This window comes from Trachypithecus francoisi, unplaced genomic scaffold, assembly GCF_009764315.1.
Source record: "Trachypithecus francoisi isolate TF-2019V2 unplaced genomic scaffold, Tfra_2.0 Lachesis_group14, whole genome shotgun sequence".
In the NCBI taxonomy this organism is placed as follows: domain Eukaryota; kingdom Metazoa; phylum Chordata; class Mammalia; order Primates; family Cercopithecidae; genus Trachypithecus; species Trachypithecus francoisi.
In genome coordinates, this window is record NW_022681459.1 from 27,186,144 (window position 1) to 27,210,060 (window position 23,917).

The following is a 23,917-nucleotide window of genomic DNA, read 5'->3' on the forward strand; positions in this document are numbered from 1 at the left end:
GCCATGAATCCTTGGTGTTCCTTGGCTTGCAGATGCATTGCCACCTTCCTTGTGTGTCTGTCTAGGTTTTCCTTCTTCTTTTATTATTATTATTATTATTATACTTTAAGTTCTAGGGTACATGTGCATAGCGTGCAGGTTTGTTACATATGTATACTTGTGCCATGTTGGTGTGCTGCACCCATCAACTCGTCAGCACCCATCAACTCGTCATTTACATCAGGTATAACTCCCAATGCAATCCCTCCCCCCTTCCCCCTCCCCATGATAGGCCCCGGTGTGTGATGTTCCCCTTCCTGAGTCCAGGTGATCTCATTGTTGAGTTCCCACCTATGAGTGAGAACATGCGGTGTTTGGTTTTCTGTTCTTGCGATAGTTTGCTGAGAATAATTGTTTCCAGCAGCATCCATGTCCCTACAAAGGACACAAACTCATCCTTTTTTATGGCTGCATAGTATTCCATGGTGTATATGTGCCACATTTTCTTAATCCAGTCTGTCACAGATGGACATTTGGGTTGATTCCAAGTCTTTGCTATTGTGAATAGTGCCGCAATAAACATACGTGTGCATGTGTCTTTATAGCAGCATGATTTATGATCCTTTGGGTATATAACCAGTAGTGGGATGGCTGGGTCATATGGTACATCTAGTTCTAGATCCTTGAGGAATTGCCATACTGTTTTCCATAATGGTTGAACTAGTTTGCAATCCCACCAACAGTGTAAAAGTGTTCCTATTTCTCCACATCCTCTCCAGCACCTGTTGTTTCCTGACTTTTTAATGATTGCTATTCTAACTGGTGTGAGATGGTATCTCATTGTGGTTTTGATTTGCATTTCTCTGATGGCCAGTGATGATGAGCATTTTTCCATGTGTCTGTAGGCTGTATGAATGTCTTCTTTTGAGAAATGTCTGTTCATATCCTTTGCCCACTTTTTGATGGGGTTGTTTGTTTTTTTCTTGTAAATTTGGTTGAGTTCTTTGTAGGTTCTGGATAAGGACCCACTTGAGCAGGCAGTCTGTCCCTTCTCAGATCTCAACCTCCGTGTTGGGAGATCCACTGCTCTCTTCAAAGCTGTCAGATAGAGTCATTTGCGTCTGCAGAGGTTTCTGCTGCTTTGTTGTTGTTGTTGTTGTTGTTGAGCTGTGTCCTGTCCCCAGAGGTGGAGTCTACAGAGACAGGTAGGCTTCCTTGAGCTGCTGTGAGCTCCACCCAGTTGGAGCTTCCCAGTGGCTTTGTTTACCTACTTAAGCCTCAGCAATGGCGGGCGCCCCTCCCCCAGCCTCGCTGCTGCCTTGTGGTTAGATTGCAGACTGCTGTGCTAGCAATGAGGGAGGCTCCGTGGCCGTGGGACCCTCCCGGCCAGGTGTGGGATATAATTTCCTAGTGTGCCTGTTGGCTTAAAGCGCAGTATTGGGGTGGGAGTTACCTGATTTTCCAGGTGTTGTGTGTCTCAGTTCCCCTGGCTAGGAAAAGGGATTCCCTTCCCCCTTGCACTCCCAGGTGAGGCGATGCCTCGCCCTGCTTCAGCTCTCGCTGGTCGGGCTGCAGCAGCTGACCAGCACTGATGGTCCGGCACTCCCTAGTGAGATGACCCCAGTACCTCAGTTGAAAATGCAGAAATCACCGGTCTTCTGTGTCACTGGTGCTGGGAGTTGGAGACTGGAGCTGTTCCTATTCGGCCATCTTCTAGTCTCCTGTTTTTAAAGGAGCACTGGGTTTTCCTTCTTCTTATGAAGACACAAGTTTTATTGAATTAGGGCCCACCCTAGTTGAAAACAACCTCGTCTTTATTTGATTGCAACTGCGAAGAGCCTATTTCCAGGTCACATTCACAGGTACTGGAGTTATGACTTCAATGTGTCTTTTTGGGAGGCTCTCATGTCTATTGTACACGGCTGTGCGTGGCAAAGAATCATTTTGCTGTTTTCCCCTTATTCCCTCTACCTTCCTTCGGCGTTCAGGCAGCTTTCTATCTCTCAGCTCTCAAAGGAAGGCATGATAAAGGCCAGATTTTTGATGTTTGAGTTTGGAAGCAGGCTCTTGAAATTCACTCTACAGATTACAGTCTAAAAACTAAAGGATATAGATGGACAAGTGCTGGAGTTTGTTGAGAGACAAAAGGATTTGTGGGTTTCAGCAAGAAAGCTCAGAGGCCTGAACACGGAAAGCATAAAATAAGCCAGAAAGCTGGGGGCACAGAGAGTAAGATGCAAATGCAGTGATATGGTTTGGCTCTGTCCACACCCAAGTCTCATCTTGAATTGTAGCTCCCATAATTCCCACTGACTTCGGCAATGACTGTCAGCCAAGAATTCTCAAAGACCACAAGGGGTGACTTCACTGAGGCAGAGGTAACTGCAAGAGCTGTAGGCAGCCCTTGTGCCAGGCACCCTGTCCTAAACTGAATGTAAGTTTTCCTCTCCCCTGCTTTCCCCAGAACGTAGATTGTTGAAAAGACAAGGAGAAGAGAAAGGACAGGAGGGAGTGCTACATTGGAAAAACCTGGACAAGCAGTACTCTGTAGTGATTGCTAGAAAGGATTGCTTCCATGTGGGTGTACTGCATTTTACACTTTCATATGCCACTAGAGACCAGCGGAATTGTTTCCTTACTGAAGTTTTACTCAATGTAATTTGGCTATGGCCAGGCATGGTGGCTTGTGCCTATAATCCCAGCACTTTGGGAGGTCAAGGTGGGTGAATCACTTGAGGTCAGGAGTTCGAGACTAGCTTGGCCAACATGAAGAAACCCCATCTCTACTAAAAATACAAAATTAGCTAGGTGTGGTGGTGTACTCCTATAGTCCCAGCTGCCTGGGAGGCTGAGGCAGGAGAGTCACTTGAATCCGGGAGGCAGAGGTTGCAGTGAACCAAGATGGTGGCACTGCAGTCTAGCCTGGGTGACAGAAATAGACTCTGTCTCAAATAATGATAATAATGATGATGATGATAATAATAATTTGGCTCTTGCAAAAGAGATAACATTTGAGAAACTCAAACTTGCTTTTATTACTTTTATTAAGCCTAATACATAAATAAATGAGAGCATGTACCAACAGCAACAATGACTAAAACTTTCAACATGTTTCTTTTAGACTGATAACAGAACAGTTTCATTTGAAGCTTGAACTGTAAATGCTGTCATTTATACATATTGGTAGAAATACTTTAGAAGGTGGCTTTAATTAGCTGCTCCTCTTCTCTTCCCCTCATTCTTAAATAGATGTCAATATAATTAACTTTATAATGAAACTGGCTGACATGAGCTGAGGACATGGTATCAGATCGGCAAAGAACTGCACAATTAAGCATTTGAACATGAATAAACACACACATATATGCTGTTGGGCTAGGAATTGATGTCAGGATACTTAGGCAGTCGCCCAGTCAAAAGTGCCGTGGGAGTGTGCCTTATGCTGATATGTACAAATATAACAGAATGACCCTTTTCGGCCCAAATGTTGAGACAGTGCTTGGGATGACTGAGTGGGATGTTTGTTGAGACATTCTCCATGGGCAGGTGTTACTAAGCATGCATGGTCTTATGTAAGTAGATTAAAAGAATGACTAATGATCATCATTAATGTTTATTGGAGAACTTGTTATGTGCCAGGGACTATTCTAAGCCCTTTAGATGTCTTAACTCATTTGATGACTCAAAATATCCCTAAATCGAGTGAGTTACTGTTATTTCTCATGCCTTAAAGATAAGAACATTGAGCCATGGTTAGTACCTCGTCCACAGTTAGAAGCTTATCTGTGGTACAGCACAGTCCTGAACTCAACCTCTGGCTCCAGATTCCACACTTTATTTTATTTTATTTTATTATTTTAGAGACAGAGTCTCGCTCTGTCGCCCAGGCTGGAGTGCAGTGGCATGACCTCGGCTCACTGCAAGATCCACCTCCCGGATTCACACCATTCTCCTGCCTCAGCCTCCCAAGTAGCTGCGACTACAGGCACCCGCCACCACGCCTGGCTAATTTTTTTGTATTTTTTTTTAGCAGAGATGGGGTTTCACCGTGTTAGCCAGGATGATCTCGATCTCCTGACCTTGTAATCTGCCCGCCTCGGCCTCCCAAAATGCTGGGATTATAGGCATGAGCCACCGCGCCTGGCCCTCCCACACTCTTAAGTACTGCATTTTAAATTTCCTTCAGGGTTGGTGCATATGGGGAAGTCAGTGAAAAAGTCTTCGAGATGGTTAAAGAAAAGCAAATAAGGCCCTCTTGGGGCTGTTCCGTGAAGTCTCAGGATTAACTGATGAAAAAATCCTGGTGTGGTGTGTGTTCAGGGTCTCAGAGTGGCTTCTATCCGTATGACAGGAAGGCTCCAATGAAGATCATTCTCCTATATTTATTATTTTTAGTCCAAAGACAAGCTCCTATTAACTTTGTGTGCAATGCCATTTATTTTTGGCCGTCTTTTGAAATATTGTGCTCAGCTCAAGTCAACAAGTTCTTGCCCCAGGTGTTAGAAACATTGGCCACATCCTAGCAGGAAGCTGGGAGCGTGAGTCAGCCACAAAGAAGGGCATCACAAAGGAACCTTAAAAGGAGGCCAAACTCAAATTTCTGGAAATGTGTTAAAGGTTCCACATGTATTCTGAGATCTATAAATATCTCATCTCCTATCTTTGAAAGCCCTTACTGCCAGTCCAAATGTAAATCCTCATTAGGTTATAAACCCTGAAAGGATTTTGTCATCAAAGATAGTGCTAAAATTAGATGCTTCCTGGCTGAGCCCAGCCTGCTTGCTTGAAGAAGCCAAATTATTTCCCCCTCTGTGAATTCAAAGCCCTGATAAATTCGCCTCTCCCTCCAGGCTGTCAATCCAATTGCAAAAGTCCTTTGTTGAGTACCTGGGTATCAGTGTCCTCTCAGGTTATCCTTTGCAGGAGGGCTCACAAGGGAAGATTTGAACCCAGAGCAAGCCTGTTCTGACTGCTGTGGGATGCAGAGGCAGTGGCTACCATGCTGCTTCCTACTTCCTTCCCCTTAGCTCCTGGGCAGCTGCAGGGCAGATTCAGGCTAGCTCATGTCTCCTTGAAAGCAAAGCAGAGACTTTTGCATTTCAAGTATAAGATTTGATCTTATACTTTCTCCTTTACTTTTGGCCAAGATTTACTTGCACTATGCATTGAGAAGCTCAGATAGTATTCAGTAAGCATCGCCCTAGATAAATCGCTCTCTCTCTTTTTTTTTTTTTGAGACAGAGTTTCACTCTTGTTGCCTAGGCTGGAGTGCAATGGTGCAATCTTGGCTCACTGCAACCTCCACCTCCCGGGTTCAAGCAAGTCTTCTGTCTCAGCTTTCCGAGTAGCTGGGACTATAAGTGCCCGCCACCACGCCTGGCCAATTTTTGTATTTTTAGTAGACATGGGGTTTTGCCATGTTGGCCAGGCTGGTCTCAAACTCCTGACCTCAAGTGGTTAATGTGCCTTGGCCTCCCAAAGTGCTAAGATTACAGGTGTGAGCCACTGCACCTGGTCCCTACAGAAATCTTAACTGGGGAGAATAAGGAAGGAGATATCACATTTACAATGTCATCTACTCTTATTCATTCATTCATTCATTCATTCATTCATCTACTTATTTATTTATTGTCAAATATTTATTGAACATCGAATGTATACTAGGCACTAGGATAGGTACAGGGGTAGAATAAAGGATAAGAACTTGCATTAGGTAGAGCTCCCCAGAAATAGAACTCGAGATGTGAATTTACATGCAGTGATTTATTAAAGTGTTATCAAGATAAATCAGGAAAAGGGTAGAGGAGGAAAGTCTGGAAAAATTCAGACTTTGTTCCACCTTGATGCCAGGGGGCTGGGTTTTCATGCACCTGCAGTTGTCAGTCAGTCTGAGTGGTATGGTAATGCCATCTATTGCAATACAGATTCAGGAAGAGGGGATCCAGGAGTTGTGGGGTCATATGTAGTTATGAGTGTTGATTAGATTCAGTTTGAGCTTTACATGGGATGGGCAAGTGGAGATGTCTGGAGGCTATTGAATGTGGACTGGAAGCTCAGAGAAGTCAGGTTGAAGATTTAAATTTAGGAATCATCAGAATATAGACAGTAACTAAAGCTGTGATTGAAGACAAAATGCTAACATTGCCCAGGGTGAGTAATGCACAGGACTGAGGTTGCAACTCTGGGAACATACACCTTTGAAGGTACTTTGGAAAAAGAGGACCTTGCTAATGGCTCACGCCTGTAATCCTAGCACTTTGGGAGGCTGAGGTGGGTGGATCACGAGGTCAAGAGATCAGGACCATCCTGGCTAGCATGGTGAAACCCCGTCTCTACTAAAAATACAAAAATTAGCTGGGTGTGTGGGTGCGTACCTGTAGTCCTAGCTACTTGGGAGGCTGAGGCAGGAGAATTGCTTGAACCAGGGAGGTGGAGGTTGCAGTGAGCCACGATTGCACCATTACACTCCAGCCTGGGTGACGAGCGAGACTCCATCAAAAAAAAAAAAAAAACAAAAAAAAGGAGAGATCTGAGGTGATGCTCTGTTCTACCTCAAGACCCTTCAGAGAGTCCCCGTCAGCAACATGGCTCTCACTGAATATGGCCGCTTGATCGTGGACTTCTCAGACTCTATAACTCTGAGAAATAAATTCCTTTTCTTCATAAACCATTTCAAGTATTCTGTTATGATCAACAGAAAATGGACTAAGACCAAAGGGGAGACATAGGACAGTGTCTCCAGTGAGTGCAGGGAAAGTGGGGGGCTTTTGTACTGATGGGGGAGACTTGAATGTCTTCACACATGGATATGAGATGAGATCCAGGTACAGAAAGGAGGGTGAGAGTTTTGTAAAGTTGGGAGCAGCTGTGATCCAGAGTATGGATGGAGGGAGGGGTTATGGATGGAAGGAGGAGTTATGGATGGGAAGAGGCAGGGTCAGGAAGGAGGTGGCTGTGAGGAGTTTGGTGGTGGGGGCAGAACAGGGAAGATACACTATGGCCTTTGATGTCAGGGGTGTCTGTCTGCTGAGAGTGAGGGAAGGAGATGGGCTGGGCACTTGGAAAGGTCCCTAAGTGTTTGCCTGGGTTGGCATCCAGTGTGCTGGCTCCCCAGAGGCCTCATCTGGCTCAGCAATGGTCACTTGGTTCACCTTTCCAAGGATGAGAAATGTGAGGGGCCTACTGTCCGGTGTACTATGGCAGGAGCAGGGTCTGGAAGAGGGAGGGACTGGGGACATGCCCCCTACGGAGAGACCCTCAGACTTTTTACCAATGACGACAACAACAGAAAGCAGTTTTCTGCTGACTCTCACACAGGAGCCACCAGCATGAATTTAGAAATCTACTCAAGAGGATGTTCAGGTAGAGCTTTGTCTAAGGAGAGGTTTTTATTTAGAAGGACCTGAGGAAAGGTCTATCTTTTCAACAGCAGCACGTGAGATTTTGTGCAACACACATGAAGCCTCCAGCATCTGAAACCTACACATGATCAGGTTGGTCTTTTAAACTTCCTTTTCCCTCTAGGATAAAATGCACACACAAAAATAATTAGGTGAGTTTAGGAGTTTATTAAAAGCATAAAAATCTGCCTTATACACTGAGCTCATAGACATGGAGAACCTCCCTTTCTACATTCCACAACACATCTCTCCACACTGACTTTCATGTCACATTCTTCGTAAACATTCGCCTTTTCACCAGTTTGGGCTGATACCTGTGCAGGGTGCTAGGAGCACAAAAAATAAATGAAAGGCAGCCTCAACTTACCCCCCACCACACACTTTTAAGGAGCTCAAATATTTGCCCAGTGAGGTTGGTACTGAGAAAGGTCATCTCCTTGTTGGGCAAACAGGGCCTTAGAGTCCTCCTGGTCCACCCAGGTCTGTTTACTGATGCCCAACCAGATGGCCTTTTGTGAGACCTCCTGACTTGTTGCTGAGAAGCTGGTGCTTGGAATAAGCCTCTCAGTGCAGTGTTCTTCCTATTAGGCTATGTTCCTTGCTCATCCCAAATTTTCCTGTGATCCTAGGTCATTGAATAAGCCCAATTTTCACATGCTGCAAAATGGACATGTGAGGCAGGTAAGCAAACACAGCTAAGAATGGACCTTGACCAAGATGGACACTAGAAGCTTTTCCAGTTACTTCCATAGCAGCAAGGATGTCCCCTTGCCAGGTACTCTGTAACTCCATTTGGAAGCATCTTCATTATTCTTGGCTCCATGCAAAGAACTCCCAGTCCTCTTCCTGGAAATGTCAGCACCTTGGTGTTGAGGGTTAACTTTTGCTACAGAAGTGGACAGAATGCTGTCTGCTAACTCGAAGATGATGAGAGGCCTTTCAAAGAGAATCAACTGGAGAAGAGAAGTAGAAGTTTCAATGAGACAGAATGTTCTCTCATCACATGACTTAACAGAGGAATAGAAACAGGATTGGGCTGATACTAGATTGAGGTAAAATCAGTTCTAGTGGCTGTATCTTTCTCTGGCTGTTGCTTCACTTGGCATGTGCAGAGCGTATCTCTTAGAACTGTCATTAGTCACCTTCCTGGGCTGTGACAGAACCACCTCTCACCCTGGATAGGGAAGCAGATGTTGAGGGGTTGTTGACGTGCTGCAAGAATGTAGTGGATTTGTGTTTTACCAAGTGTTAGCAGTAGTTGCATGGACGACTGTGCTTCCACTCAGGGTGAGAGGCCTGGTTTTCCGTACCTGGGGGTTGAACCAGGAGACCACACCATCAGTTTGCCATCTAGGAAGCTGCACCTTTATAAGACACTTATACTTTCAGCTCTAGAAACAGGAAGCATCTTTTTAATAGACTGCTAAAACATTGCTTCACGGAGTAGCAAGGGGACAGTTCCCTCGATTTAGTGAGGTGGTCACCCTTAGGGGAACCTCAGAGAATGAAACGTTGAGGCAAACATTGAATTAATTGCTTGAGAATAAAACCCTTGCAGGCACACACAGCATGACTGGGAATGCCACCTCTCCTTTGGCTGTGATGCCCTCTGATGTCCAGTGGACATGGTGACCCACCTAGGTTGCAGTCTGGTCCAGCACTGCTGTCCTCAAGGATCCTTGGAGCACCCCTTGCCCCTGGTGCCACCACACACATGAATGTACATGGCAGGTATTTTCTCCATGGAAAGATGATCTCTTAGAGGCAGAGTCCAGCACTCTGGGAGATCCAGTGCTGAAGATGATAAATGTGATCTTTTCTTCTTAGAGGGGGGTTGAAGTTTCTGGGACACAAAAGGCTTTCTGGCTTTGTCAAGCTGGTCTTGAGAGATGAAACAGGCACCCCCTGCCATGTGCTGAAAGTCACTTTTACCAAGTTTTCCATTTTTCTTTCTTTTTGATGGTGAGAGATTGAGAAGAGAAAGAAAAAAAAAAATACCATTCCCACCAAATCGCAAAAAGTTTGTGAGTCTAAGCTGTGACTTGTCCCTCTGGGGAGTGGGGGAGGGAGCTGCTGCTGCCCATGTCTGGTTTGTGCTTGTTGAGGATGGTAGAAAGCCTCGGACTTTTACGTTTCTTGCGAGTTACCAAGTTGGCTTGTCTCGGTTTCATAGATGCTGGCAGAAGGCATGAGACTCCTGGGTCAGAGATTGAGGATATCATTACTCAAAGTATAGCAGTAAGTGTGAGAGCCATATTCTCACCAGCTCCCCATCCCTGCAGGGCCCCTGGCGTGATTCAGAGCAGTTCAGGTGGATGCTGTGCACGCAGTGGGTTTGTGTCATAGCTGAGGAGCTCTAAGCTTAGGGAACCCCAAACTTTTTTTTTTTTTTTTTTCCCAGACAACAAATACTTGTAAGATGCCTATTGTGTGCCAGGGACTTTTCTGGGAACTGTGGAGACAGTAAACAAAACAAAGAATTCTATTCTTGTGAAGCTGACATTCTTGAAAGATAGGTAACAAAAAATAACCATTACGAATAAATAAATTCCAGAGCAAGTTAGATGATAAGGGTATGGACAAGAGCTAAAGCAGATATGGGGGCAGGAATCCTGGGGGAGCTGTGGCATTGGACAGGGTGCTCACGGAGGCCCTCATGGAAAAGATGAACTTAGACCAAAGATGAAGGAACTGAGGGAGGCTGCCCCAGACCACCCAGATTCTAGACAGGGACCAGTGAGGCTGTGGCTCCTGATTGGCTGTATCTAATGCCTAAGAAATTGTGGAAGAGGGCTGCTGGTACACCTGCCCATATTTTGCCTCAGAAGGAGACATCGTTTTTATTATCTAGGTCACCCAACAAATCTGCCTTCTGCCCAGCAATGACACACTATCTCTATCTTCCAAGGCTATCTGCTATGCAAGCATCCTTGCAAAAACAGTACAGAACAGAAGCCATCAAAGCCTCTGCTCAAGAGACATGCACAAATGCAATGACCCATGGGGGATGGTATCACAACAGGTACATCCACTCCTATGCTTGATGGCACTCAGGTGACCCAAGTTATCATCAGGCCCATCCAATCTTCAGCCCCTGCTTGCCAAGGGGTGAGGAGTTCAGGAAGGATCCTGTCCACAGTTCCATCTGACCCCTGCTGTAGCTCTGGCTCGTCAGTGCCACATATTCTTCAGGCTACTCAGTGACCCTGCCATCACAAGTCTTCTCCTCAAGCTAACAAACATCCCATAGCAAACAGATACAGGTTTTATGCAGGTCTGAAGATTCCTTCCTGGCTTAAACTTTTGTTAGGGATTACAACAGCTTGGTTTCCAAGATCTGCAGAAAATCTTTCATTCACTGCAGCCACACTCTACTGCCTCTCATGGACCATTTCGGAATAATGGGTGGAGAAGCAACATGGGCCTCGGGTGCCCTGGATATTAAACTGAGGATATTTAGTCTTTCCAGGTGCTCTTCAGAGAGCTGAGATACTCTCTACCACGTTCTTTAGAAATTTAAAAGAGGACTTTTATGGACAAACTGTTAGGTTCATTTGAACCTTTGGTGAGTAGGTGGCCTCTAACACACTAGTCCTTTAGTTCCCAGTCTTATTCCAGTTCCAGAAGCCTGTGTGTCATTGCTGGAAATTGATTCATATAGTTCCAGAGCTTCTCTAGAAGGCCTCAGCCATGTCCTTAAAAGTTGCATAAAACTTTTGGCATATGAGTGATTCAGGGATCATGACACCAGACCAGAGGGACCTTTACTGAGTGGTGATCTCCTGCTTGTTTAAAGAGCAGTGTAAGCAACAGTGTGTTTTCTGTGTCGTAAGGTAGTATCAAGGGTCTCTGCAGCAAGGGCCCAAAGACGATGGGTGGAATAAAAGCTTATCCAGTGTAGCTGGTGACCAGCTTCATGTCATGGCACTGTTCCATCTTTTGCCATCTCAACTGTTCCACCTTCTTCTCTTCACAGGTAGACACGGTGGACGTGGATGCAAGACAGCAGTCATCAGGCAGATGTGAATGGGATGGAAACACCGGGCTCCTGGAGACATTGTGAGTGCTCAATGCTGCTTGGCTTACTGGCTACATATTAAGAGAAGGCCTTGCTTAGTCCAGGAGGGTGGGGATTTTTCAGGCTGCCAGCCAGATGGATGCTGAGGAGGAAACCCAGTCCACTGACCCAATAGCTATTGTCCACATACCCTATAGATATTGACCAGAGGATAGAGAATTTGAGTTTCACCATTCCAATATAGAATAATCTGTGTGCAGACTTGGGTTAATAGGATGACTTCCACAAAACAAATCAGACAGGTAGAGGTCCAGAGGAAAATCAATTATTATTACTGTCAATAACAGTCATTTTAGTATACACTACCCTTTAATCTGCAGCCCCTGGAAGACAGTAATCATAGACCCCTGTCTGAACTGGAAGGAGGTGATCTTTTGAGACAATTGTTTGTGTGCTGAACTGATTTTAATGAGTACTTTTTAAGGCAGGAGTCTTGAAAGCAATCCATTCTAGAGGCAAACACAATGTAGAATTTTTTTATTTTTGTACAGGTTGAGAGAAAAATGTTAAAAAGGTAAACTTCTATGTTTGGGGGATATAGAAGTTTTAGGTTGATGAAAGATAGACTTTTATTTTTTTTGCCCAGAAAGTAGCATTTCATTTCTTTTGCATAAAAAAAAAACAGTCTGAGAATATGCAAACAGTACATGTCAACACGGATTAAATTCTGAAACCATGGATGCACACCTCACATTCATGGAGTCATCTCACACTAGCACCAGCAGGTGGTCTTGACATGGTCTTGGACACATTCTGTGTCACTGAATCTAAGCAGGCAGATGGGCCTGCCTGGAAAATAAATAGAAGGAAGAAAGGATGGGAAAGAAGGAGGGAGGGAGGAAAGGAAAGACATTTCTGAATGCGTTCCCAAGATGGTAATAACTGGCACCAGTCTATGTTAGTGGCCTTAATGGAAGCCTGTAGAGAATCTTCGGCCTGGGAGACTGAGCAGTCATGGATGTTTGAGCATGTTTTCTGGTTAATGCCAAATCTCTGACAGGAAGATCTGGTTATCTTTCACTTTTATGGAAATAAGCCTGGAATGGAGTGTTGCAGCCAGGGGAGGATTACATCCTCTTTCAAAAGCAAACCGTGTGAGGGTTGTGGGATAGATAATGCAGTTCCAACTATTTATGAGTAAATTCTCTCTTAGGATGAGCCACATGGGAGATAAACTGAGGGAAAAGAAACTAAAACTTAGATTTTAGAGGAACATCACTTTCCTCTGGTTACAGAGGATTGAGGCAATGTTTATTAAGATGGTCTATCACAAATTTGGATACCAGGCATAGTGGAGATAGGAAAAGTCATGCAGGGTAGGATGCATGATCTTGCCCAGGCTGAGGCTACATTTCAGACTCCAGAGCAAGGGGTTGGCAAATGTTTCCTGTAATGGGCCAGGTAATAAATATTTTAGGCTTCATAGGCTATACCATCTCTTACAGCTATTCAGCTCTACCATTGTGCCATGAAAGCAGCCATAGACAATAGCAAATAGTGTATGTGGCCTTGTTTCAATAAAACTTTATTTAAAAAAACAGCAGGAGGCTGGATTTGGCCCATAGGTCACAGTCAGTCAGTTGAACCCTGGCCATGGGCAGGCAAGGGGCAGAGCCTTGCGAGGGGCTTTGAATACTTGGGCTGGGCTCTGGGTGCAGTGGAGACCAGCCTGCCTTTTGCCCTCTCCAGTTTGAGAGCAGGGGGCTACACCTTCTTTGTGCTTCCTGGAGATTCCTGAGGAGTTCAGGGTGTTACTATCGACTCTGGTTTATTGAATTGAGCTCTGGGTTCAGGCCTGGTGTTTCCGAACAGAAGTACCAATGGGAAGAAGGACCAGGCCATTGGTAGAAGACGAGAGAAGCAGACATGGAAATAAAGGCAGACAACCTTTTCTTTTTTATTTCGCTTAGACAAAATGCAAAGAGTGTCTCATTAAATTAAAAAAGAAACAAAAAAGAAAATCAAATTGATTCCCCCCACCCCTTCACTGACGGCACTCATCCTAATTAACAACAAAAGAAGACCAAATTGAGAGCCCGGTTTCTAATGGGAAAGAAAGGTGTGCAAACGTGACTGAAGTTTTCCCCTGCCCGCAAATCGGTGTTCCTTTTAAAATCACAAATAGGCTAATTTCCCCCCCACCCTGTTTTCTTTCTTGCCTCTTGTGTGATAGAACTTCCAGTCAGAAGGTTTAATGAATCCCCCCATGCACTTTTGTAGAAAATCAGTAAAAATGCAATAGCCTGTGAAGATCATAAAACTGGACTTCTTTCCCAAAAAATCAGATGCCCAGGCGGATGGAGCTCACACTCAGACAGAAAAAAAGCAGGAGAGTCTTTGCACTGTCTGTGGTTTCAGTATTTTCTCTCTCTTTTTTTTAATATATTTTGGCAATTTTCTTTAATTATAAATATTGGAATTCCGTAAAAAAAAGGTAGCTTTGATTGAATTGTTTGAATTGTATTTACAACCGCTGTCCAGTCATGCTGTCTGTTATACCAGGGTGTAAGATTTTGCGTAGGGATTGTTTCCTTTCAAATGGCCCCGGGAGTCGAGCAGTGATTCTTGGGAGCTGCTCATTTTAGCTGCCTGTCCCAGCTCCGCCCCCTCCCGCTGAGGTAATGTGGCCACGGCCCCCGGCTGCCACGACTGTCCTTCTCTCGTGGAGGAGGCGGAGGAGGCGGCTTCCATCGGGATGGGCTCCAGGACCGAGGGGCGCTTCAGGGTCCGGCTTTTCTGAGGTTCCAAGCATGCTTGTCCTAAGCTCAGGTCCCTGCTGGTGCCTGGACCACCTCGGTTTAACAAAAAGTCCATTCTAAGGTATGGAGGCAAATGTATGAGGTCACCTAGAAGGAAAGACAGGGTAGTTAGTTGGCGTCTTCATTTGGTAAACACCGGCAGAATACCCTGTGTGCATGCGGGTGGTCATGCGGGTTTTAGAGACCAGAGCGCCGCTGCACACAGGTGCTTTTCTCAAATCCTCCATCAGCGCTCACCACAAAGACAGGTGGAATCGTCCTCCCACCTCTTTGTTAGGCACGGGAGGAGCTCATTTTCCTACAGTACTTACTTGTATGAACTTACTTGTACAGAAATGGAGGAATGGGGGTAACAGAATCCTTCAAAACACCATCGTTGACAGAAAAACATACATCAAAGGCAACAGCGTCCACTGTATACGAACGGTGATAGACTAAATCCCGCATGTGATTGGAAGTGTGGGGAGAGCACAGGGTTGGAGGAGAGACCAGGGATGTCAAGGGAAGAATGATGGACAGGTGGCTCTCGTCTTGGCAATTCTATGAAACCTTGTGACCTTGGCTAGCCACTTAGTTATGGGTCTTTATGATGGCTTTGGGTGAAAGTGCCACAGCTTATGGCCTCCTTACCAGGCCCTGCCTACCTGCTAACCTCTGTGTGGCTCTTCTGTTTCAGCCATGCTGTGTATAGAGATGACAGCAGCTTAGACCAGAGTTCTAGCATTTCTACTTCCTGCTCAATGTCACTCTGGCTTCTGTGGTGCCATGTAAACATAACCTCAGGTCTCCTTCAAGAGCATCTGCTGGCTGGGCATGGTGGCTCATGCCTGTAATCCCAGAACTTTGGGAGGCTGAGGCAGGAGGATCACCTGAGGTCAGGAGTTCGAGACCAGCCAGGCCAATGTGGCGAAACCCCGTCTCTACTAAAAACACAAAAACTAGCCAGGCATGGTAGTGGGTGCCTGTAGTTCCAGCTACTGGGGAGGCTGAGGCAGGAGAATTGCTTGAACCCGGGATGAGGACGTTGCAGTGAGCCGAAAGTATGCTACTGCACTCCAGCCTGGGTGACAGAGCAAGACTCAAAAAAACAAAAACAAACAATAAAACAAGCAAACAAACAAAAAAAAACCCAAACCAAAACAAAAAAACCAAGAGCATCTGCTGCAGGCAGGGAGGTATCAGTTCTCTGGGATGCTGCAAGCCAATGAGAAGCATGACAGGGCTTTCCTCATGGCCGTCCCCGCCCAGTGCGGGATCTTCCTAACAGGCATCCTTTGCTCAGGGATGCCCCATCAGCCTCACTGCAGCCTTCTCAGAGGTGCACTGCAGCCTGAGGTGCCTCCAACCAATCTCTCTGTCCCCTTTTCCTCTCACAGGTGTCAGACCTCTGTTATGGTCCCTGGACTCTCCTCGCCACCTCCTGCTTCCTCTTGCTTCGTTCTTCACAAGAATCTCCCCAATAAATTCTTTGCGTGTCTAATCTGTCTTGATAGGCGCTTCTCAGAAAACCTGAACTGACACAGCCTCTTTCACCATCAACTACTGAAAGGTCAACTCTGACCTCTCATTGCCAAATTCTCTGGTTTCCTCTTGGTCCTCTTCCTACCTGCATTACTATAGCATTTGATGCTGTTGAAATTTTTATTGTTGGCCTTCTCAGCTGCCAGAGCACTGTGGTCTTCCAGATCTCTGCCTACATCTCTGGCCACCCCTTCTCACTTTCCTTGACTGGATCCTTTTCTCTGTCTTTCCTCTAAATGTTACAAAGTATTCCCAGTGGCCTGCTCTCAGCCCTCTCTCGAAAGGCTTGGCTGCTTTCCTCATCTCTTTATAAATAGCTTTCCCATCTATCTTTTCCATTTTGCTCTTTCTCCTGAGCCCTAGATATGACTTTCAGGTGCTTTGCTAGGCATTTCTACACGAGTGTCCGTTTGGAATTCTAAATACCACAGTCTACCAATTCACTTAATGAAGGCCAACTCCATCCCCTCCCAATCCCAAATGCTGCTTCTCTCCTGTGTGCTCCATCTTGTGTAACATTATCACCATCCTTCCATCCTTGAAACCTCAGAGGTGACACTGACACCTTTCTCTCCAGGTTAATTCTACTGGCAAAGTATCTCTTGACTCCGTTTTTTTTTTTTTTTTTTTTAACAACAAGAGATAGAGTCTTGCTCTGTTGCCCAGACTGGAGTGCAGTGGTGCATTCATGGCTCACTGCAGCCTCAAACTCCTGGGCTCAAGCAACACTTCCACCTCAGCCTCCAGAATAGCTAGGGCTACAGGTACACACTGCTGTGCCTGGATAATTATTATTATTTTAAAAATATTTTGGAGACACAGGGTCTTTCTTGGTTGCCTAGGCTGGTCTCAAACTCTTGGCCTCAAGCAATGCTCCTGCCTCAACTTCTCAAAGCACTGGGATTACAGGCATGAGCCACCTGGCCTTGACTCCTTCTCATTCCCATCTTCAGGGCCCTGTTTCAAGGCTTTAAAGCATCCCATCACCCCCTTGCAATGCATGAGCACAATTAGGGCCCAGCCACCAAGTCCACTTTGCAACCAAAGCTGCCTGGCTTGAGCTGGACTGACGCTGGGTCTGAGTTTCTGCTGTTTTGGTATAGACAGTGTGCATTCTCCAGCCCAGTGCTTCCCACTTTTATCTTTTTGAGGTATAGGCAGACAAGGGGTATTTGTGCAGCACACTGGGATGAGCCCAAGGAGTTGCTTCTGGCCACCTTGAGGTCTGAAGGACTCACCGTCTTGGCACACCTATAACTCATGTCATACCAGGTGCAAAACTCTGGCTAGAGAATGCGCTGGTGGTGTGTGGTCCTGGAGCGAGGGCCCAGGGAAAAGGATGTGCAGGGAGAAAGAGAGATGAAAATGGTCTGAGCTCAGGAGAAGCTGCGGGATGTAAGAGAGGGAATTAAATTGTGAGATACAAAGGGGGCCCAAGAAAGGCGGCTTCAGAGTCAATGACAAGTGGGAGTGGTGAGAGAGGGGAAGGGGTTAGGGGCGACTCCTTCCCAGGCTCTAAGCTCAGGAAACTCTGTGGACAGTGAAACCACTAACTGTGAAAGGGTGTATAGGGGAAAGATTGTACTTTGATGACAAAAGATGAAGGGTTTAGTTTCAGACCTGCTGAGTTTGATGCAGCTGGCGACATTCAAGACAAGATATCTAGTAGGTATTTTTATCGTAGAAACGTAGCACTAGGATGACTCATCGCTCATTTTCTGAATCTAAAGTAACTGAATATTCTTTTCTTTTGCTTCAAAATATTCCCTGCTTTCCTTATGTTACTGTATGTTAACAATAGTTAATTGAGCCTTCCTCATCCAGCCCCTGTGGTCCTGTAGGCCCTGAAGGTGCAGGCTGAGGGGATCTGAGACCACCTGAGCCAAGCGAGGGCTGTCATTAGCCAGTGGCCCTGCTAGCGGGGCAACGGAAGTGATGTGTGTTTAGATAGTGCTTAAAGCCTGAACCTTAGGAAACACTTGAAGCTTACCCACAGAAAAAGAATAACCAGTATAACAGAAGGAAAGGACTATTCAAGAGTATAAGGGAACTGGCCTGTAATGCCAGCACTTTGGGAGGCCGAGGCAATAGATCACCTGAGGTCAGGTGTTCAAGACCAGCCAGGCCAACATGGTGAAACCCTGTCTCTACTAAAAATAGAAAAATCAGCTGGACGTGGTGATACACGCCTGTAATCCCAGCTACTCAGAAGGCTGAGGCAGGAGAATCGTTTGAACCCGGGCATCGGAGGTTGCTGCACCATTGCACTCTAGCCTGGGCAACAAGGATGAAACTCCATTTCCAAAAAAAAAAAGAGAGTATAAGAGAACTAAAAGTAAATATGGCCAAGTCAAGCCGTAAAAATGCATTTTATACAATTTAAATGAGGATTCAAAATGTTATTACCCTTCCTGAAAACCTTTTTCCCCCAACAACAGGAGTAATGACCTTATTTTTGGGAAATCCACCAAATGATTTCTTTGCCCTTCTGTTATTACATTGTTGCACCCCTTGGTATTTATGATTCAAAATTCCATTTAGCTTTTTCAGGATGTCTTTATTCTATTAAGTGATGATGAGTAATTATATGATTTCATTGGGAATGGCAGCATGTAATTCACTAAATAACCCAGCGACACTGGATTGGGCTCACTGAAATTAAAGGCAATTCTAATTCAACGATGGCTTCCTACTGTCAACTAGATCCAAGGGAAGCTCAGTAATAAATACCTAGACAATAAATGGGCCATAACTTTTTTTTTTTTAGATGGAGTTTTGCTCTTGTTGTCCAGGCTGGGGTGCAATGGTGCGATCTTGGTTCACTGCAACCTCCAACTCCCACCTCCCAGTTCAAGCGATTTGCCCCCCTCAGCCTCCCAAGTAGCTGGGATTACAGGCATGCACCACCACACCTGACTAATTTTTGTATTTTTAGTAGAGATGGGGTTTCTCCATGTTGGTCAGGCTGGTCTCATATTCCTGACCTCAGGTGATCCGCCCACCTCAGCCTCCTAAAGGGCTGGGATTACAGGCGCGAACCACCGCACCTGGCCCATAACATTCTTATAGGAAGAAATTACATAATTTGGCATTCTTGTCAAAAGGGTTTTGGTAACTTGATGCATCTGAACTCTGGCTTATAAAAATATAATGGCATGAGGCCTACCCATTATAGACACTAATGTGGAGGGTTCAGGAATATCTTGCCATCTAGAATAGCTTTGTTCCTGAAAGATGAAATAATTTGATTTTTTAAAACTTTATGAAACTTCATGGCATTGAAAATTACTTATGTTCCTTTATGGTAGTTATTTTTCAGTCTTCTCTAACTAGGTGTTAATTATTTGCAAAAAAAAAGTGATGAAAACATTAACAGAGTTGTCATTAAGAAATAAATTGAGGAGGGCGGAGCAAGATGGCGGAATAGGAACAGCTCCAGTCTCCAACTCCCAGTGCGAGCGACACAGAAGACTGGTGATTTCTGCATTTTCAACTGAGGTACTGGGGTCATCTCACTGGGGAGTGCCGGACAATCGGTGCTGGTCAGCTGCTGCAGCCCGACCAGCCAGAGCTGAAGCAGGGCGAGGCATCGCCTCACCTGGGAAGCGCAAGGGGGAAGGGAATCCCTTTTCCTAGCCAGGGGAACTGAGACACACAACACCTGGAAAATTGGGTAATTCCCACCCCAATACTGCGCTTTAAGCCAACAGGCACACCAGGAGATTATACCCAGACCTGGCCGGGAGGGTCCCATGCCCACAGAGCCTCCCTCATTGCTAGCACAGCAGTCTGCGATCTAACCACAAGGCAGCAGCCAGGCTGGGGGAGGGGCGCCAGCCATTGCTGAGGCTTAAGTAGATAAACAAAGCCGCTGGGAAGCTCCAACTGGGTGGAGCTCACAGCAGCTCAAGGAAACCTGCCTGTCTCTGTAGACTCCACCTCTGGGGACAGGACAGAGCTAAACAACAAAAGGGGAACCAGCAGAGGCCTGTGCAGACGCGAACGACTCTGTCTGACAGCTTTGAAGAGAGCAGTGGATCTCCCAACATGGAGGTTGAGATCTGAGAAGGGACAGACTGCCTGCTCAAGTGGGTCCCTGAACCCTGAGTAGCCTAACTGGGAGACATCCCCCACTAGGGGCTGTCTGACACCCCACACCTCACAGGGTGGAGTACACCCCTGAGAGGAAGCTTCCAAAGTAAGAATCAGACAGGTACACTTGCCGTTCAGCAATATTCTATCTTCTGCAACCTCTGCTGCCGATACCCAGGCAAACAGGGTCTGGAGTGGACCTCAAGCAATCACCAACAGACCTACAACTGAGGGTCCTGACTGTCAGAAGGAAAACTATCAAACAGGAAGAGCACCTATACCAAAACCCCATCAGTACATCACCATCATCAAAGACCAGAGGCAGATAAAACCACAAAGATGGGGAAGAAGCAGGGCAGAAAAGCTGGAAATTCAAGAAATAAGAGCACATCTCCCCCTGCAAAGGAGCGCAGCTCATCGCCAGCAACGGATCAAAGCTGGTCAGAGAATGACTTTGACGACATAAGAGAAGAAGGCTTCAGTCCATCAAACTTCTCAGAGCTAAAGGAGGAATTACGTACCCAGCACAAAGAAACTAAAAATCTTGAAAAAAGAGTGGAAGAATTGATAGCTAGAATAATTAATGCAGAGAAGATCATAAATGAAATGACAGAGATGAAAACCATGACATGAGAAATACGTGACAAAAGCACAAGCTTCAGTAACCGACTCGATCAACTGGAAGAAAGAGTATCAGCGATTGAGGATCAAATGAATGAAATGAAGCGAGAAGAGAAACCAAAAGAAAAAAGAAGAAAAAGAAATGAACAAAGCCTGCAAGAAGTATGGGATTATGTAAAAAGACCAAATCTACGTCTGATTGGGGTGCCTGAAAGTGAGGGGGAAAATGGAACCAAGTTGGAAAACACTCTTCAGGATATCATCCAGGAGAACTTCCCCAACCTAGTAGGGCAGGCCAACATTCAAATTCAGGAAATACAGAGAACACCACAAAGATACTCCTCCAGAAGAGCAACTCCAAGACACATAATTGCCAGATTCACCAAAGTTGAAATGAAGGAAAAAATCTTAAGGGCAGCCAGAGAGAAAGGTCGGGTTACCCACAAAGGGAAGCCCATCAGACTAACAGCAGACCTCTCGGCAGAAACTCTACAAGCCAGAAGAGAGTGGGGGCCAATATTCAACGTTCTTAAAGAAAAGAATTTTAAACCCAGAATTTCATATCCAGCCAAACTAAGTTTCATCAGTGAAGGAGAAATAAAATCCTTTACAGATAAGCAAATGCTTAGAGATTTTGTCACCACCAGGCCTGCTTACAAGAGACCCTGAAGGAAGCCCTAAACATGGAAAGGAACAACCAGTACCAGCCATTGCAAAAACATGCCAAAATGTAAAGACCATCGAGGCTAGGAAGAAACTGCATCACTAACGAGCAAAATAACCAGTTAATATCATAATGGCAGGATCAAGTTCACACATAACCATATTAACCTTAAAAGTTAATGGACTAAATGCTCCAATTAAAAGACACAGACTGGCAAACTGGATAAAGAGTCAAGACCCATCAGTCTGCTCTGTTCAGGAGCCCCATCTCACATGCAGAGACATACATAGGCTCAAAATAAAGGGATGGAGGAAGATCTACCAAGCAAATGGAGAACAAAAAAAAGCAGGGGTTGCAATACTAGTCTCTGATAACACAGACTTTAAACCATCAAAGATCAAAAGAGACAAAGAAGGCCATTACATAATGGTAAAGGGATCAATTCAACAGGAAGAGCTAACTCTCCTAAATATATATGCACCCAATACAGGAGCACCCAGATTCATAAAGCAAGTCCTTAGAGACTTACAAAGAGACTTAGACTCCCATACAATAATAATGGGAGACTTCAACACTCCACTGTCAACATTAGACAGATCAACGAGACAGAAAGTTAACAAGGATATCCAGGAATTGAACTCATCTCTGCACCAAGCAGACCTAATAGACATCTATAGAACTCTCCACCCCAAATCAACAGAATATACATTCTTCTCAGCACCACATCACACTTATCCCAAAATTGACCACATAATTGGAAGTAAAGCACTCCTCAGCAAATGTACAAGAACAGAAATTATAACAAACTGTCTCTCAGACCACAGTGCAATCAAACTAGAACTCAGGACTAAGAAACTCAATCAAAACCGCTCAACTACATGGAAACTGAACAACCTGCTCCTGAATGACTACTGGGTACATAACGAAATGAAGCAGAAATAAAGATGTTCTTTGAAACCAATGAGAACAAAGATACAACATACCAGAATCTCTGGGACACATTTAAAGCAGTGTGTAGAGGGAAATTTATAGCACTAAATGCCCATAAGAGAAAGCTGGAAAGATCTAAAATTGACACTCTAACATCACAATTAAAAGAACTAGAGAAGCAAGAGCAAATACATTCAAAAGCTAGCAGAAGGCAAGAGATAACTAAGATCAGAGCAGAACTGAAGGAGATAGAGACACAAAAAACCCTCCAAAAAATCAATGAATCCAGGAGTTGGTTTTTTGAAAAGATCAACAAAATTGACAGACCGCTAGCAATACTAGTAAAGAAGAAAAGAGAGAAGAATCAAATAGATGCAATAAAAAATGATAAAGGGGATATCACCACCGACCCCACAGAAATACAAACTACCATCAGAGAATACTATAAACACCTCTACGCAAATCAACTAGAAAATCTAGAAGAAATGGATAATTTCCTGGACACTTACACTCTTCCAAGACTAAACCAGGAAGAACTTGAATCCCTGAATAGGCCAATAGCAGGCTCTGAAATTGAGGCACTAATTAATAGCCTACCAACCAAAAAAAGTCCAGGACCAGATGGATTCACAGCTGAATTCTACCAGAGGTACAAGGAGGAGCTGGTACCATTCCTTCTGAAACTATTCCAATCAATAGAAAAAGAGGGAATCCTCCCTAACTCATTTTATGAGGCCAACATCATCCTGATACCAAAGCCTGGCAGAGACACAACAAAAAAAGAGAATTTTAGACCAATATCCCTGATGAACATCGATGCAAAAATCCTCAATAAAATACTGGCAAACCGGATTCAGCAGCACATGAAAAAGCTTATTCACCATGATCAAGTGGGCTTCATCCCTGGGATGCAAGGCTGGTTCAACATTCGCAAATCAATAAACGTAATTCAGCATATAAACAGAACCAAAGACAAGAACCACATGATTATCTCAATAGATGCAGAAAAGGCTTTTGACAAAATTCAACAGCCCTTCATGCTAAAAACGCTCAATAAATTCGGTATTGATGGAACGTACCTCAAAATAATAAGAGCTATTTATGACAAACCCACAGCTAATATCATACTGAATGGGCAAAAATTGGAAAAATTCCCTTTGAAAACTGGCAGAAGACAGGGATGCCCTCTCTCACTGCTCCTATTCAACATAGTGTTGGAAGTTCTGGCTAGGGCAATCAGGCAAGAGAAAGAAATCAAGGGTGTCCATTTAGGAAAAGAAGAAGTCAAATTGTCCCTGTTTGCAGATGACATGATTGTATATTTAGAAAACCCCACTGTCTCAGCCCAAAATCTCCTTAAGCTGATAAGCAACTTCAGCAAAGTCTCAGGATACAAAATTAATGTGCAAAAATCACAAGCATTCTTATACACCAGTAACAGACAAACAGAGAGCCAAATCATAAATGAACTTCCATTCACAATTGCTTCAAAGAGAATAAAATACCTAGGAATCCAACTTACAAGGGATGTCAAGGACCTCTTCAAGGAGAACTACAAACCACTGCTCAGTGAAATCAATGAGGACACTAACAAATGGAAGAACATACCATGCTCATGGATAGGAAGAATCAATATCGTGAAAATGGCATACTGCCCAAGGTTATTTATAGATTCAATGCCATCCCCATCAAGCTACCAATGAGTTCTTCACAGAATTGGAAAAAATGGCTTTAAGTTCATATGGAACCAAAAAAGAGCCCGCATTGCCAAGACAATCCTAAGTCATAAGAACAAAGCTGGAGGCATCATGCTACCTGACTTCAAACTATACTACAAGGCTACAGTAACAAAACAGCATGGTACTGGTACCAA

The 23,917-nt window shown here is 44.8% G+C and overlaps 1 protein-coding gene across 1 annotated transcript in view; it reads right to left on the reverse strand.

The window, feature by feature from the left end:
• Positions 1-13,332: 13,332 nt before the first annotated feature.
• DSCAM (DS cell adhesion molecule) overlaps positions 13,333-23,917 on the reverse strand; it is a 341,028-nt gene continuing 330,443 nt past the window's right edge. The window contains exon 29 of the mRNA XM_033232515.1: positions 13,333-14,303. Within this exon, the coding sequence (XP_033088406.1) occupies positions 13,951-14,303 (353 nt within the window). The 3' untranslated portion in view covers positions 13,333-13,950. The remainder of the gene's footprint in view (positions 14,304-23,917) is intronic.